We start from the raw sequence: 15,314 nt of genomic DNA on the forward strand, positions 1-15,314 counted from the left end.
GCTGCTGACTTAGTTTTCCCCAGGGATGGTCAATGCTCACTCTGTCCCCTCCCCGAACCCCTGATCAGCTGTTTGGTGGGGGCACCCCCGATCAGCTGTAGCTGGAGGGTGCTGAGCACCCACTATTTTTTCCGTGGGTGCTCCAGCCCCGGAGCACCCACAGAGATGGTGCCTATGATCTGCGGTGAGGGTGCACTTAGGAAGGCTCATTTCTCCTGTAGGACTGAGGGGCAGCAGCGTGTTTTCTAGGCACGTGATCCCTGTTGTGCGATACTGTCGCCTATTGTATCCAGGGTCAGAAATATTCCCTCTGCTCTCCTCTCCCTTCTGTCTCCACATGCCTCCAGCACAGCTGCAGGCCTGTGCCGCTACTCTTGGTACCATGGTCCCTGTACACAATCGCCTCCGGCTGCACATCTGCCTGGAATGCCCCATGCTGGCAGATGTGATCCTCTTGTCCTTTGTCTCTATGCCCTGGAGGGACCCTGCGCTGCACTAACCGCACAGGACAATCCTCATGGCAAAGGCCACCCTTGTATACTGAAAGGAGCCACTAAAGTTATTCACTCTTTCCCCCTGGTGGCTATCCATGGAATAGCATTTCAGCAGCTTCCAGACTGGCCGCTGTCCCCTCTTGCTGTAGGAATATAGTGGAGTGGGATTTCCAAAAGAGCCCAAGATAGGTAGGTGCCCAGAACCCATTGAAATCTCAGGAGGTGGGTGCCTATCTCCCTGAAGCACCTTTGAAAAACTCAGCCAGAGATCAGGGCAGCTTTGGGATGGAGGCAGGAATTAGAAGGCATATTGGCACCATTGAGTACCGGGTGGCCTACCCTGCTGTGATGCCCTAGACATCCAGAATTACTGACTCAGTCCCCACGCCCTAATTGTAATCAAAATATCTCCCATGGACTCCTTGGGATGCTCTCCAGCTCTTCCCAGACAAAAGCCAGGCAGATTGTTGATGAAGGAGGCCGAGAGTGTTTGAAAATTCCCAGTGGAAATTGCGTGTGTGTGTTAGTGTATGGCAATAACTGTACAATTCCCCAGATCCTCCACTTATACTAGGGTGACTTTTCCCCTGAGTTGCTGTTTTCTTCCCTCTCCAGCTGACAAACTGGACGCTGAGTACATTGAACGGTACCTGGGGCAGCTGACTCCTATGCAGGAAAGCTGCCTGATCCGACTCCGTCAGTGGCTGCAGGAAATGCACAAAGGCAAGGTAGGCAGCCTGGAGACAAGAAGGGAGATCTCCAGAGAACTGATGGCCTCTCGGAGGCAGCTTTGCTTAGCGGCTTGATTATGTAACTAGGATCCAGGAACCCCTGGGTTCTAACCCCAGCTCTGCTGCTGATTGGCAGTGTGGTCTAGGGCAAATGACTGCTCGGTGCCTCGGTTTCCCCATATAAAAATAGGACCATGAATAACTCACATGTGCTGAGGCTTAATTGATTGTGGAGTGCTGTGTTAAGACAGCTATTTCCTGATAAGCTTTAGGTGAATCTTATTGCTGCTGCCAGCGGCAGTACAGAATACCATGCCATCCTTTCTTCTCTGCTGCTGGTGGTGCTGCCTTCAGAGCTGGGTGCCTGGGAAGCAGCTGCTGCTCTCCCAGCTTCAGGCAGTGCCACTGCCAGCAGCAGTGGAGAAGTAAGGGTGACAATACTGTGACCTCCTAATAGGCTTGTGACCCCCTTAAGAACATAAGAATGGCCATACTTGGTCAGACCAAAGGTCCATCTAGCCCAGTATCCTGTATTCTGTCAGTGGCCAATGCCAGGTGTCCCAGGTGACCCTTTTGAATCAGGGCCCCCAGTTTGAGAAACGCGGTGGAGAAAATTTTTTGTGGGTTGGTCACGGCATAAATAGCAAATTTCGTGGATGTATAATATAGCTACGAAATTTGATATTTATGCTGTGACCAACCCATGAAAAATGTGTGATTTCTCTGTGGTTTAAGTCGACCCCTTGTAGTATTTATCAAGTGGTCCTGCTTCCCTTCAAAGTCTAGCTTGCTGTGTCTGTGGGGTAGGGTGAGAGAACCTGCTAGTCACACTGTGTGGATCAGTTGAAAACCTACACACGTCCCAAGGCTTTTGGCAGACGTTGCTCACTAGAGTGGTGGGTGATAACACCTATCTTTTATCTAGTCCTTTTCCAGGTGGGCTTCATAAGCCAACTTGCCTAGAGGCTGCTTTAATTTGGGGAGGAATTTTGTTTAAATCTATTTTTTATGAAAATTCTATATTTCAAACTTGATGCAGAAACTTCCATATTGAGGGGCAGGGTGTATCTGTCTGAACTCGTGGGAATAGATCACACTCGAACCGAAGAGTAACTACCTGGTGGGGGTCAGAGTAGAATGATTTGCAAGTGCCGCCAGAGTTGACCACAGCAGTTGGGTGCTGATCCCGGGTTGCGTTTGGCTCCCACAGGCCGTATTGGAGATTGTGAGACAAATGTATCCCTGCCACTCCTCCATTGATTAGAGCACTGTTACTCTGGGGAAGAATTCAGCCTTGTGTTTAGTGGGACACTACCGATGGCTGTGGGTTGAAAGGCTGGGGAGGGTGCATGGTTTGTATTCTCCCCTTCCAGACATGCCCAGAAGAACAAAGCCTGCTGGCATTTCTGGATGGAGATGCCCAGCCAGGGCTGTGCTGTGCAGTGTCAAACGCTTGCGTGGAGGAATTGTGCCTGACTGCTTGATGTTAGCAGTGCTGAGTCCCTGGTCGGGTCTAACGCACAAACCCAAATAAACCTTGTGCCAGCAGAACTGACGTCCAGGCTCAGCACTGTGAAATGCAAGAGTGGAGGGAGACGTTCAAATCTTATTACTCCGGTTTTGGGTCCCTCCCCTCCCATCCTTACTGGGGATTTAGGGGGCTGGAAAATAGTGTGCTGTGTTCCTGGGGAGCAGGGAGGCAGGGGAGCCTCATTACTAACTGCAGCCTTTGATTTGGCTCCTTAGGAGTAGGACTGAGCTGTGAACAGAGCTGCCCGTTTTGTCCTGCCTCACTCGCAGCCAATAGTCCCATGAGGCCTACAAGATAGGTTATGAGGGTGGGTGGGGAACAAAAAGCGAGGCCTTCCTGAAGGTCCCCAGATAGGCTCCAACCCGCTCTCCTTCTCATTCCCTTACCCTGATTAACTAACACTCACAGCCCATGACCAGAGCAGGGGAGAAGGGGGAGTGTGCAGAGCTGTGGTGGTTAGGTGGGGTTGAACAAGGCATCTGAGGTAATGACTGCCTGCTCCATTGGTAAGCACTTCTGAGAGGCAGGGAGACCTGGCAAAGAGATTTCGCCTGACCTTCCAAAAGAAAACAGAGTTCACGTACAGTGCTACAGCTGGCTTCTGTGCATGCTGCTTTACAGCTGGGAGCGGGGCTAGGGTAACTGCTTTGGCTTGACACGTCTTCTGCAGTCCATCCAGCAAAACCGCATTGACTCCTGTATCTAATGTGCCAGCTGTCAGACAGCCTGCCCGAGCCACCCTTCGCTGAGAGAGTGACGGGGAGCCACATTTGTGATGGGTCAGGACCCAGGTTTTGAGCTGGAAAGCACAGTGTAAATGCCTGTTTTTGTTTTTTCTTGTAGTCAGAGGCTGGGGAATGGAAGCCGGAAAAGGTAAAATCTGGAGCATGTGAGCAATGTGAAAGAGTTGCCCCTAGGGATGGTCGCGCGTGCGCGCGCGCGCGTGTGCGTGTGTGTGCGTGTGTGTGTGTGTGTGTGTGTGTGTACACATGCGCTCTTCTTGGCAGCCGTTTGCTGTGCTGGATCCACTAATAGGGTGAAATTGACTCTGCCTTAGTGACAGCTGTAGGTAGCTTTGTGCATGTCTCATAGGTTTTGTATATTCCCCATGCCCTTTGTAAGCAGAGTGGATGGTACTGGCAGACCTCATTTATTGCTTCCTTGTCTGCTTTGTAGAAGTATAAACAGCTTATCAGGCTTGTCCTAGACCATTTGAACTCGCTCTGAGGCGGCTGATCTCTTACTGTGACTTTTTTTAGTTCCAGGGTAAATACGTCCCTGTCGCCTCTTCAGAGGCTCATTGCAGATCTCTGTTCGTGGGAGCTTGCCCCTTTGGATGTTTGTTTTTAAATGAAACACTCCCATTGTCCAGCTGCAGTGTCCATTCTCTGCTCCTTCCACAGCAGCAGTCAAGTGCTTTGCTGAATAAAGTCTTCTCTGGCTGGCCTTCAAGCTATGGAACTGGAGACCGTGAATGATGCAAAAACTGCAGATTCCTACACAGAGCTGTAAGCAATGGTCTGTGTGTTGCTGTTAAAGCAACAGGTATTAGTACACCAATAATGAACTACAGGAGCATCTTCATTTTCCTGCTTATGGAAATTACTGCCTCTGGAATTCTCTCACCCATCCAGCCAAATGCAGTCCCTTGAGTCAAAATCCATTCTGCTAACTTAGCCTTTGAACTTGATTCTCTGTATAACAATACCACCTCATCCTCTCAAAGCTCTGCCTCTGACCCAAATGTAAGTGCTCACTCGTCCCCGTGCATTGCTGTATTAAGAACTGTACCACTGCCCATATCTAGGCTTTCTGACAGACTTTCCTCTGGCGTAGTAAGTAAGCTCTTGCTTTATCTATGTAGTAAGTCGGCACTTGATTTATTTATGTGATCAGCCATGAAGAGTTTGTTGTAACCTGGAGCAACATGACACTTGAAAATGGCAAAACTTTATGTAATAACCACAGTGTGGGGATTCTCTTGATAGGGACTCAAAGGGCTCCCCTGGATGTTATGTTTGATTATTTCTGTAAGGGTTTGAACTAGTGTTGTCAATTCATCGCAGTTAACTCACACTATTAACTAAAAAAAATAATCGTGATTAATCACCGTTTTAATAACACTGCTAAGCAATATTTTCTATATTTTCAAATATATTGATTTCAGTTACAACACAGAATACAAAGTGTACAGTGCTCACTTTATATTTTTATTGCAAATGTTTGCACTGTAAAAATGATAAACAAAAGAAATAGTATTTTTCAATTAACCTCATACAAGTATTGTAGTGCAATCTCCTTATCCTGAAAGTGCAACTTACAAATATAGATTTTTTTTCCCCTACGTAACTGCACTCAAACACAAAACAATGCAAAACTTTAGAGCCTAGAAGTCCACTCAGTCCTCCTCCTTTTTCAGCCAATCGTTCAGACAAACAAGTTTGTTTACATTTATGGGAGATAATGTTGCCCGCTGCTTATTTATAATGTCGCCATAAAATGAGAACAGGCGTTCGCATGGGACTTTTGTAGCTAGCATTGCAAGTTATTTACGTGGCAGATATGCTAAACAATCATATGCTTCAGCCACCATTCCAGAGGACATGCTTCCATGCTGATAATGCTCGTTTAAAAAAATGAGTTATTTACATCTGTGACTGAACTCCTTGGGGGAGAATTGTATGTCTCCGGTTCTGTTTTACCCTCAGTCTGACATATATTTCATGTTAGATGAGTCATCATCCGAGACTACTATAACATTGTTCATTTTAAGAACACTTTCACTGTAGATTTGACAAAACGCAAAGAAGGTACCGATGTGAGATTTCTAAAAGATAGCTATAGCACTCTACCCAAGGTTATAGACTCTGAAGTGCCTTCCAAAATCTGAGAGGGACGAGGTGTGGAGCATGTTTTCAGAAGTCTTAAAAGAGCAACACTCCGATGCAGGAACTACAGAACCTGAACCATCAAAAAAGAAAATCAACCTTCTGCTGGTGGCATCTGATTAAAATAAACATGCATTGGTCCACACTGCTTTGGGTCGTTATCAAGCAGAACCCATCATCAGCATGGATGCAGGTCCTCTGGAATGGTGGCTGAAACATGAAGGGACATATTAATCTTTAGCACATCTGGCATGTAAATATCTTGCAATGCCGACTACAACAGTGCCATGCGAACACCGGTTCTCACTTTCATGTAACATTGTGAACAAGAAGCGGGCAGCTTTATCACCTGCAAATGTAAACAAACTTGTTTGAGTGATTGGCTGAAGAAGAAATAGGACTAATTGGACTTGTAGGCTCTGAAGTTTTACATTTTTATTTTTGAATGCAGCTATTTTTTGTACATAATTCTACATTAGTAAGTTCAACTTCCATGATAGAGATGCACTACAGTACTTCTATTAGGTGAATTGAAAAATACTTTTTTTTTTTACAGTGCAAATATTTGTAATAAAAAAAAGTGAGCACTGTACACTCTGTATTCTGTATTGTAATTGAAATCAATATATTTGAAAATGTAGAAAACATCCAAAATATAAATGGTATTCTATTATTGTTTAACAGTGCCATTAATCGTGGTTCACTCTTTTAATCACTTGACAGCTCTAGTTTGAACCAACCTGAGTAGCCCTGTGGATAGCGGCTTCCTCTCAGCACTGAAGTTGTGTGTTCAAACTCTGCTATAAAAAACCCAGCTGTTTCCATATTAGTGTGATTCAGGCAAGTTCTTGCCAGCGTTTTTATTAAATAAAATGTTGAGCTCCGACATGGAAACATGTCCATCCTCCCCTCTCCTCCTCCCCGCCCCTCATAGGCAACATGTACAAATGCGATGTTTGCAAAAAGTTGGTTAGAAACAATTTGCCCCAGGTGTGCATCTAAGCTACCTCCAAACTTATCTGCTTTCTCTCCACTGAATCTGTTCTTAGGGCTTGTCTACATGGTGCATTAGTCCACAGTAGAGGGGTACAAATTCTAATTTGCACCAGCATGTTGCACGCTATCTGGCCCACGTGGACTCTATTAAAAGTTCCCTAGTGCGTGTTGTGTAGGACTGTTTGAAACGGGACTACATTCAGATGCACTAAGGAACTTTTAGTGCATGCCAGCAGGGTCCACACAGGCCAGCTAGTGTGCAGCTTATGAGTGCGTGTTAGAATTGACACCTTTGTAGTGCAGACTAATGCACTATGTAGACAAGCCCTAAGTGTGTCTATTGCAGCTTCATATCGGTATGTGTAACTGAGATTGCTCCAGGCCTGAAATTCCTGGTTGCTTTGCTTCCAGCCCTTCTTTCTATTTTCATTTGCATGTCAGTAAGCTGATAAGAGAGCTTTCCGCCCTGAACACATGTATCGTTTGTGTTACAGTATGGTGCAGGCAGCCCACCTGAGACCATGGCCCTATTACGCTAAATGCCGTAGCAATGCATAGGAAGAGACTGCCCCGCTTTGAAGAGTTTATAGTCTGAATGAAGATGAGATGCAACACGAGCTTAAACTGAGGCAATGGGGCGAGGAGGAGATTGGAAGATGTAGTTGCAGATTAGCCGTATGCACAACTTGCAATTTCAAGTCAAATTTAGCTTTGTTTGGGATTTATTAATGATCATTGCTGCTGGCCAACTGCCTACCCCGTTAGTAGCTGGCAATTTTATCTTGGGCTTCAAGGTAGAAGTGAATCTCAAGGGATTTGAAGGAAGTCAGAAAGTATCCTGGAGGGTGCCCCATAGGGTGACCAGATAGCAAGTGTAAAACATCAGGACAGGGGTGCGGGGTAATAGGTGCCTATATATGAAAAAGCCACCAAAATTGGGACTGTCCCTATAAAATCAGGACATCTGGTCACCCTAGTGCCCCATGCAGAAGGGACAAAGCACAGAAGTGTTGGTGGGAGAAGTGGACGAACATTTGAGGCTGGTGTGATTAGCTGAAAGCTTGTGGGGGGCCACGTGGTCAGGTACGAGAGGGGATAATTGGGGGGGGTTACACTTTAATGTCATGAAGTGGGCTGTCATGGACAAAGGAGAGGGACTGACCTACTCGGACAAGGCCAGGGTGGAGGTTCAGCAGATAAAAGCCTGCACAAGAGTGTGAGCTGTAGTGTTCCAGCTGAAGGGAGCCTTCGGAGGGTGTCTGGTGGTCTATTTATAGACAGCCCAGCTGTGACCAGTCTCCGTAGGGCTAGCACAGTAGCCTTCCTGTAGGCTAGCATGTTGAACAAAGATGCTTTTCACCCTTTGCATGGTGTTGTGTGGCTTTCCTGTCTCTCTTGGGCTCACCCTGCTCTCTGGGGAAGGAACATTGCAGCTTTGTTACTTTTGGGCAGGATTTGCAGGTGGTCTGTCTCAGCTGGTGGGGGAATGTTTTGGGAGACTCTGGCTAACAGAGTTCACTGCAGTTCCCAGCTGTCTATTCAACGCACTGGCTTGCAGTGTTTCCAGAGTGAATATGCATCGCATGTATAGGCCCAGGTAGGTGGGAGGGCCCTATCTCTGGAGGGGGGCTGGGTTTGTCATTTCCCTAGAGTCCTGAATTAGCTGGAGCAGACCAAATGGACATAGCAGGGGGAAAGAAAATTAAACTTCAGTCCTTCTCCATGCCTGTGAGGAGCTAGAAGCTTCTTTGCATCTCATTGGTGTTTGTGGGAGGGGAGTGCTGGCAGCGGTGCAGTCCAAGTTCTTTGGGATGAGTGCATCTCCTCTGTCTCTCAGATCCCCAAAGATGAGCATATCCTTCGATTCCTGAGGGCTCGCGATTTCAACATTGACAAGGCTCGCGAGATGCTCTGCCAGTCGCTGACCTGGCGCAAGCAGTACCAGGTGGATTACATCTTGCAGACCTGGAGACCCCCATCCCTGCTGGAGGAGTACTACACCGGAGGGTGGCATTACCAGGACAAAGGTAGGATGGTGCATCTGCACCACCAGTGCAATGACCTATGGCTCTGTGCAGACAGCTGGGCTGGCAGGTTACACCGTAGCATGGTGAAGCATCCTAGCATGGATACATTTCCTAATACATATGAATGTACCGATTTTTGTCAAAGCAATCTTTGTTTTTGTACATGCAGATGAGGCTGAATCTGGCTGGCCTAAAGCTCCCCTTGATAGGAATATGCTTTGGGCACCATTTTTTTTTCCCTTTGAATTTTTAAGAAAATGTCCCGCTTATAGGTAAGCAACTCTGTTTACAGTGGAAGCTTCTCCTACCCAAGTGCCCCATCCCTTCTTGGAAGGGTCTGCCCCCTAAGGAGATGAGTAGGTCAGACACCAACCAATTCAACCGACAGCCTCTCTCTGAGCTGCTGGCAAGGCTGTTGTGATATCATCACCTTCCCACTGAAGACTGGATTAAGACCATCAGACACCTAACCATCTTAGGCCAATGTTGATCTGTGGCATGGATAAAAGAGAATCTATAGCTCATTTCCCCACAGCCCCCACCAGGCTATTCCATCTCCCAGGCACCTGGCCTATTTATTACTAACAAGAAGCTGCGGTTAGATTGGCCATCTGAATGCTACTTTTCTTCAGCAGAGTTTCCAGGTTCTTTGCAGGATCCCACGTTTGCGGGCTTAGAACTTGTGTTCTCCCTCTAACTTTTTTGTTTGTTCTTTGCTTTGAAGATGGCCGCCCCCTCTACATCCTCCGCCTCGGTCAGATGGACACAAAAGGTTTGGTGAAGGCCCTGGGAGAAGAGTCGCTCCTGCGACACGTAAGGGATGCTTTTATTACCTATATAACTTCAGCTGCTACAGTTTCTCTGAGAGATTTAGATGACGTGCAAATCACAGCAGCAGGCCCACATGGGAAGAAGGGATCCACTTGACTAGCAGATGAAGAAATTGGTTCTAATACCATATATCAGTTGGCCTTGTGTATCTCATCAAATGTTGATGGCAATAAGGTTCAGCATGCAGTATAGGGGCACTATATGGCCTGCTGATTGGCCGCATCTTACCAGATACAAATTTGGAGGCAAATTCTTCATTATCTTCAACAGTTAGGCCATCACGGAACCTGGCACCTGGTTGATACAGTGGCTATTAGGGTTTATCTAAATGAGCACTAAGGTGCATCTACAATGGATTCCCAGCTCGTGTAGATGTACCTAACCTAGTTCTGCTCAAGTCAGCTTGCCAAAAATAGCAGTGTAGCCATGGCTTGGATTAGCTGCTTTAATACGTACCCAGGGGGTCCAGGCAGGTACATGCTTGGGTAGCTAGCCTGAGTCACTGCCCATGCTATCCTGGCTACACTGCTGTTTTTAGCGTGCCAGCTCAAGCACAGAGCCCGACCTTGATGTCTATTGGCACAGTTCCCACTACAGCACATGCTTACTTTGCCATTACCTTGACCAAAGAGCAGCAGCTGGTCTCCTCTCCAGCGTTCGAGCTCTTCTCAGTGCAGGAGAGAGAGGGGAGCATGGTTGGGGAATCAGTTCTGACTCCTGTTTCGGAATGCCTCCTCAGCCCCCATGCTACCAGGCAGCTCTATATTACTCCTCTTGTGTAGGGTCTTTAGTGGCATGCATAGCGGTATAGCTCCTCCCAACCCCCAACGTACTCTCCAGTCCAAAGTGGGGCAAGGCCCAGCCATGGTGCAAATGCACCAGCAGGAAGTTCTCTGATGCCAGGGCAATTCTCTTTTGGTGATTTGGAGCTGGATTGTGGCCCTTACATTACCCAAATGATGCAAAGCACCCATAGCTGGGTTTGAGAATCTGGTACACAGGGTCTTGGGGTCTTCAACACACAGGCCTGGTAAACTCGGTAGAACTGATTTTTCAGCAGAGAGAACCTTTCCAGAAATCTCGTTTCTTGTTCTGTGTACACGTAACATGGCTGGTGTGTCCCTTTTATCATAATAGGCTGTTTTGGCTCCAGCTCCCTGTTCGTGTGATTTCCTCAGTGTTCCCCCATGGTGGAATAGGAGATGGGGGGGCTCTTCTTTGGGTGTGTTGCCAAGGTAACCCACAGTCTGTGCGTGCTCTTTCTCTCTCATATATTTCAGGTTTTGTCCATTAACGAGCAGGGACAAAAGAGGTGTGAGGAAAACACCAATCTGTTTGGCCGTCCCATCACGTTAGTATGCATTTAACTGTGTTAAGGCCCTGGTATGGTGTGAGCCAGCAAGGTGGAAGTAACATTTCAGAGAAAGTGTTTAAGATATCCGGGATTTTACTGAAATAAGTAACTGGAATTCTTAGGCCCAAGCCACAGACAGGAGTATTTTGTTTGCATCAATCCCTACTCTAGCCAAGGCAGGGGTGTCTGTGGTACCATATGTACTGGATTTAGACTAGATGAAATGTACAACTTGATATGAAGGAAAACAAGGCTATTTGTCCCCAATCACATTGTCCAGCTTTTCTGCCACATTCCAGGTGGATCTTCTACCTGATGCCTTGTTGATCCCAATCCAGCTGCTTGAAGCCTGTAGTTCTGGCTCCGTTTACACAGCATCAGGTTTTTAACTAATGCAAAATAACTCTTTAGTGCCATGACAGTAGTGCCCAGATTGTGTCTTGGTGGATCTAAAAGAGCCATTCGCTCAAGGGCCTGAGCACCCTTAACCACCTCGAAGCGTTGCCCTCCCTGGGAGGAGGAATGCATTCTGTGCACTGAAAATACCTTTGGACTCCAGCCATCTGCTGCTCATATGGTGGGGAGTAGTTGTTGCTCCACTGGTACTGCCAGTCACCCCTAGGTTTAATAGAAAGTGTACGATAAAAGATTTTTGTGCAACTCTTATTTGTGCTGGCTGAGCAGGTACTGTGTTGGTGACGAATGGGGATATTGCGGCGCAGCAGGGACCTCTCCAATTCTTCTGTGCATTTCAGATCCTGGACGTGTCTGGTAGATTTGGAAGGGCTGAACATGCGTCACTTGTGGCGGCCTGGAGTTAAGGCGCTCCTTCGGATAATTGAGGTTGTAGAGGACAATTACCCTGAGACACTGGGGAGGCTACTGATCGTGCGAGCACCACGGGTTTTCCCTGTGCTGTGGACTCTGGTAAATGAAATCCTTACGGTACAGACAGTGAGAACTGGGCCAGTGCCACAAGTGGCTAAAACTTCTAGGCCTGCAAATGTTCTGCATCATTGGAGGGTTACGGAGGAAAAAGCTCTCAGGCAATCTGTCATTGGACTGAGGAGAGCTAGACACTGCTCATTGGCAGAGCTCTGGAATTAGCCATAGTACTGCCACAGAGCAATATATGTTGCTTTCACATCACTTTTAGCCTCTGCCATCCTGCCAGCACTGACCAGAGTTTGGGATCTACACTCTGAGCTCTCACATGGTGCTGTGCTGCATTACCACCAACCGACAGGCTAGCTCTTGGGACTCTCTCTCATACCAATATGCAAGAGTGGTGCCAATAAAAGGCTGCAGTTGGCACAGGTTTGAGTGGCAAAGATAAACTGCTTTTAAATCCTACTCGAGAGAGCACTGGAGAATAAAGTAATGAATGTGACCCTGGCTAGGGCCTGCTGGGTGTATAGGCCACAGAACTGACAAAGACCAATGCAGTTCTGGAATAGTGTTGAGGATGGGGAGGTGACTTCTAGTTTTATCTAATGTGGGGGTTGGCGGGGGAACCCTGTGAGAGAATGGAAATATTTCTGTGTATAGCCTATTCTGGTTCAGGGCCATCAACTTCCCTGTGGACTCCAGTCCATGGTGCTAGGAGTGTTTCTGGAATGTGGTGCAATATCCTCTCCCATTACGGTCCATGCCATAAGAACATCACCTTCTGTCCACCTGTATTTCAGGTTAGTCCCTTCATCAATGAAAACACCAGGCAGAAGTTCCTCATCTACAGCGGCAATAACTACCAGGGTCCTGGAGGGCTTGTAGACTATCTGGACAAAGACGTGATTCCAGATTTCCTTGGAGGAGAATGTATGGTGAGTTTCCCTTACTTTTGTGTAAGATGAATCTGAGGTACACTGTCTTCCTGGGGGCCTCTCCCTTCCCAACTCCCTTAGTCCTTCCACTCCTTCCCTTGGAGTAGTTACCTTTCTAGACTGGTAGTGCCCGAAGGCCCACACCGGACTGGGGACCCATGATGCTGGGTGCTGAGATTATCCTTGCCTCTGAGCTCACCTTTGGAGAGGTGGCATTTTGCTGAGGAAGCCTTTTATGAGGGAGATGCATTTAGATATTCTTACCTTTCTGCTCTTATGACTGCGTTGACCTTGAATGTTATGGAAGAACAGAACTTTGGTCCTTGGCCGTCGAGAGTTCTTCCTCAAGTCAGTGTGGTTTTCCTTGGGTTATTTGGGTCTCTGTCTTCATCTTGCTTAAAAAAAAACAAAAAACCTGAAAGGATGGGTTGAGCCACAGGCTAGAGATTGGTGAACATGTCCCAATCCCATGACATAGCATCAAACTATGACTCCACTGCTTCAGTTGTCAAAGGGCATCCAGATTAGCACAGGTCTAAAAATATCTGGCCTAGCTACTTTCGTGCCTATTGGATTAGGGAGATGCTTAAAGGGACACGACCAGACTAAAAAAAATAAACCAACACATCATGTGTATAAGACTCTCGATTTGATTTTTTGGGGGGTTTATGCATAATTCATGCATTACAGGTAATGCGCCTTTAGTCTGAGCTTTAAAATATTAGAACTGTTGTTTTCATATTTTTGATATCAGCCATTGAAGCCACTTTCTCTGAACCTTGTTAACTTCATGGAATATTGTGTGGGCACTTGTGTTCTTATGGTAGGTTGCCCAGAAGCTTCTCAATAAATCATATTACATTGAAGTAATGAAAAAGACCTTAATTTACTTTTCATCATTTATGCTGCTCACCAGGTCACACCCACTTCAGACACTGAAAATACAATGATGAGTGTCACTTATTTCTCATCAATTTTTTCCTTTCGTGCTGTGTGGTGCTAGCACCATGGTGCAATGGTTGGATTCCAGACTCTGCTTGGAGTATTTAAAATTAAGCCAGGGCTCTTCACTGACACATCGTGGTAAAATTTCAAATAATATTACATGTTGTAACACTGTCTCTTAAAGAAAAGAACACTCTAAATCGGAGTCCCAACCTAACTGATGGGATGTGCCCCTCACAAAGAGCAGGGGCCAGATCCTACTGGTGTAAAGCCAATGGAGCTATGACGTTTTACACCAGCTGAGGATCTGATGTTTCATAATAGGTAACTGGGTATATTAGGGGTATCTAGATATTACCATAAATGTTAGTTTAGTAGAAGTCCCAGTACAGATGTCTGTCTCTCTCTGGTTCTTACAGTGCAACGTCCCTGAGGGTGGACTCGTCCCCAAGTCACTTTATCAAACAGATGAAGAACCGGAGAACTCTGATCACATCCGACTATGGACAGAAACCATCTACCACTCTGCAAATGTTCTTAAAGGGGCTCCCCATGAGGTACAGACCGACCATGTGCTGTTCTGGGGAAGGCAGGGAGGCGATTCCAAGGGGCTGAGCTGTAGATTTGTTCTTGAGAAGGCTGGGATAGAGCAGTGAAGGGATCCCAGCATGTAAGTGCTGGACATGTTCCAGCAGCACAGTGCTCGGCAGGGGATGGCTGAGATAACACAGCCAGCATTTCAGAGGTGTGTGGCAGTTAAGAACAGTAATTTGAGGGTCAGGAAGCAGTTTCTCTAGTCTCTGGTGTAACTTGTCCGTGTACCCACTGTAGCACCTTCCTCCTTTTTCTGGAGAAATAGACTCCATTGGCTTCCCCACCAATATCCTTGTGTCCATTATTTATCATGCCTCTGATCTTGTGGGAGAAGAGAACGTGAGCTGGGAATATTCAGGTGTAATCAGAAAGGACAAAGTTGGGGAGAGGAATCCTTTGCACCCATTTCTAACCATGGACGATGGCTCATTCTGACTCAGGCTGTTCGATTTCCCTATGCAACAGCTGGTTGGAACCCCACAATTAGCCGTTCTAAAGCAGTCCACAGTTGAGCCCCAGAAACCTTTGCTTTGGTGCCAATTGTGCTTGAGAGGGGTACCACGGGAACTGGCACGATACTTTGTAAGGCGCTGCTGATGCAGGAGAAGGTTGTGGTGAAAGTGGCTGAGCAGATCCACAGCAGTGAAATCTGGGATCAGCTCATGACCCCCTGGGGAGCTGAGAATTGCAGCAGTAATGGATTCTAAGACTACAGGAGCTGGACAGATTTGTGTGCGATGGGAAGGTGGGAGGATGTTGGATCTCACCTGAAGACCAAGCCCATAAAACCTGCTTGTTTTGCTGCTTGTTTAGATCATTGTGGAAATCCTGGAGGGTGAGTCTGTGATCACGTGGGACTTTGACATCCTGAAGGGAGATGTGGTGTTCTGCCTCTTTCACTCCAAGCGAGCGCCCGAGACCAGTCGCAAAGAGGCCACTTCATCAAGTGCTTCGACTGCTGGGGACAACGTGCAGCTAATCGATAAGAGCTGGGTTCTGGGGGTGGATTATAGCCGCATGGAGTCTCCGCTGGTGTGCCGGGAAGGAGAGAGCATCCAGGTTGGATGTCCTGCCGCCTCTTGACCTCTAAACAGCTATGT

General features: G+C 47.1%; 1 protein-coding gene across 4 annotated transcripts in view; it reads left to right on the plus strand.

Moving 5' to 3' along the window:
* SEC14L5 (SEC14 like lipid binding 5) overlaps positions 1–15,314 on the plus strand; it is a 59,829-nt gene that overhangs the window by 37,199 nt on the left and 7,316 nt on the right. For 3 of the 4 annotated variants that reach the window (XM_044979935.1, XM_044979939.1, XM_044979936.1), the window contains exons 7-15: positions 1,110–1,222; positions 3,600–3,629; positions 8,478–8,667; positions 9,392–9,480; positions 10,779–10,849; positions 11,608–11,779; positions 12,541–12,675; positions 14,040–14,177; positions 15,028–15,273. In XM_044979935.1, the coding sequence (XP_044835870.1) occupies positions 1,110–1,222; positions 3,600–3,629; positions 8,478–8,667; positions 9,392–9,480; positions 10,779–10,849; positions 11,608–11,779; positions 12,541–12,675; positions 14,040–14,177; positions 15,028–15,273 (1,184 nt within the window). The remainder of the gene's footprint in view (positions 1–1,109; positions 1,223–3,599; positions 3,630–8,477; positions 8,668–9,391; positions 9,481–10,778; positions 10,850–11,607; positions 11,780–12,540; positions 12,676–14,039; positions 14,178–15,027; positions 15,274–15,314) is intronic. The other variant, XM_044979937.1, reaches the window with a different exon arrangement.

This window comes from Mauremys mutica, chromosome 11 (assembly GCF_020497125.1).
Source record: "Mauremys mutica isolate MM-2020 ecotype Southern chromosome 11, ASM2049712v1, whole genome shotgun sequence".
NCBI classification, from domain to species: Eukaryota; Metazoa; Chordata; order Testudines; family Geoemydidae; genus Mauremys; species Mauremys mutica.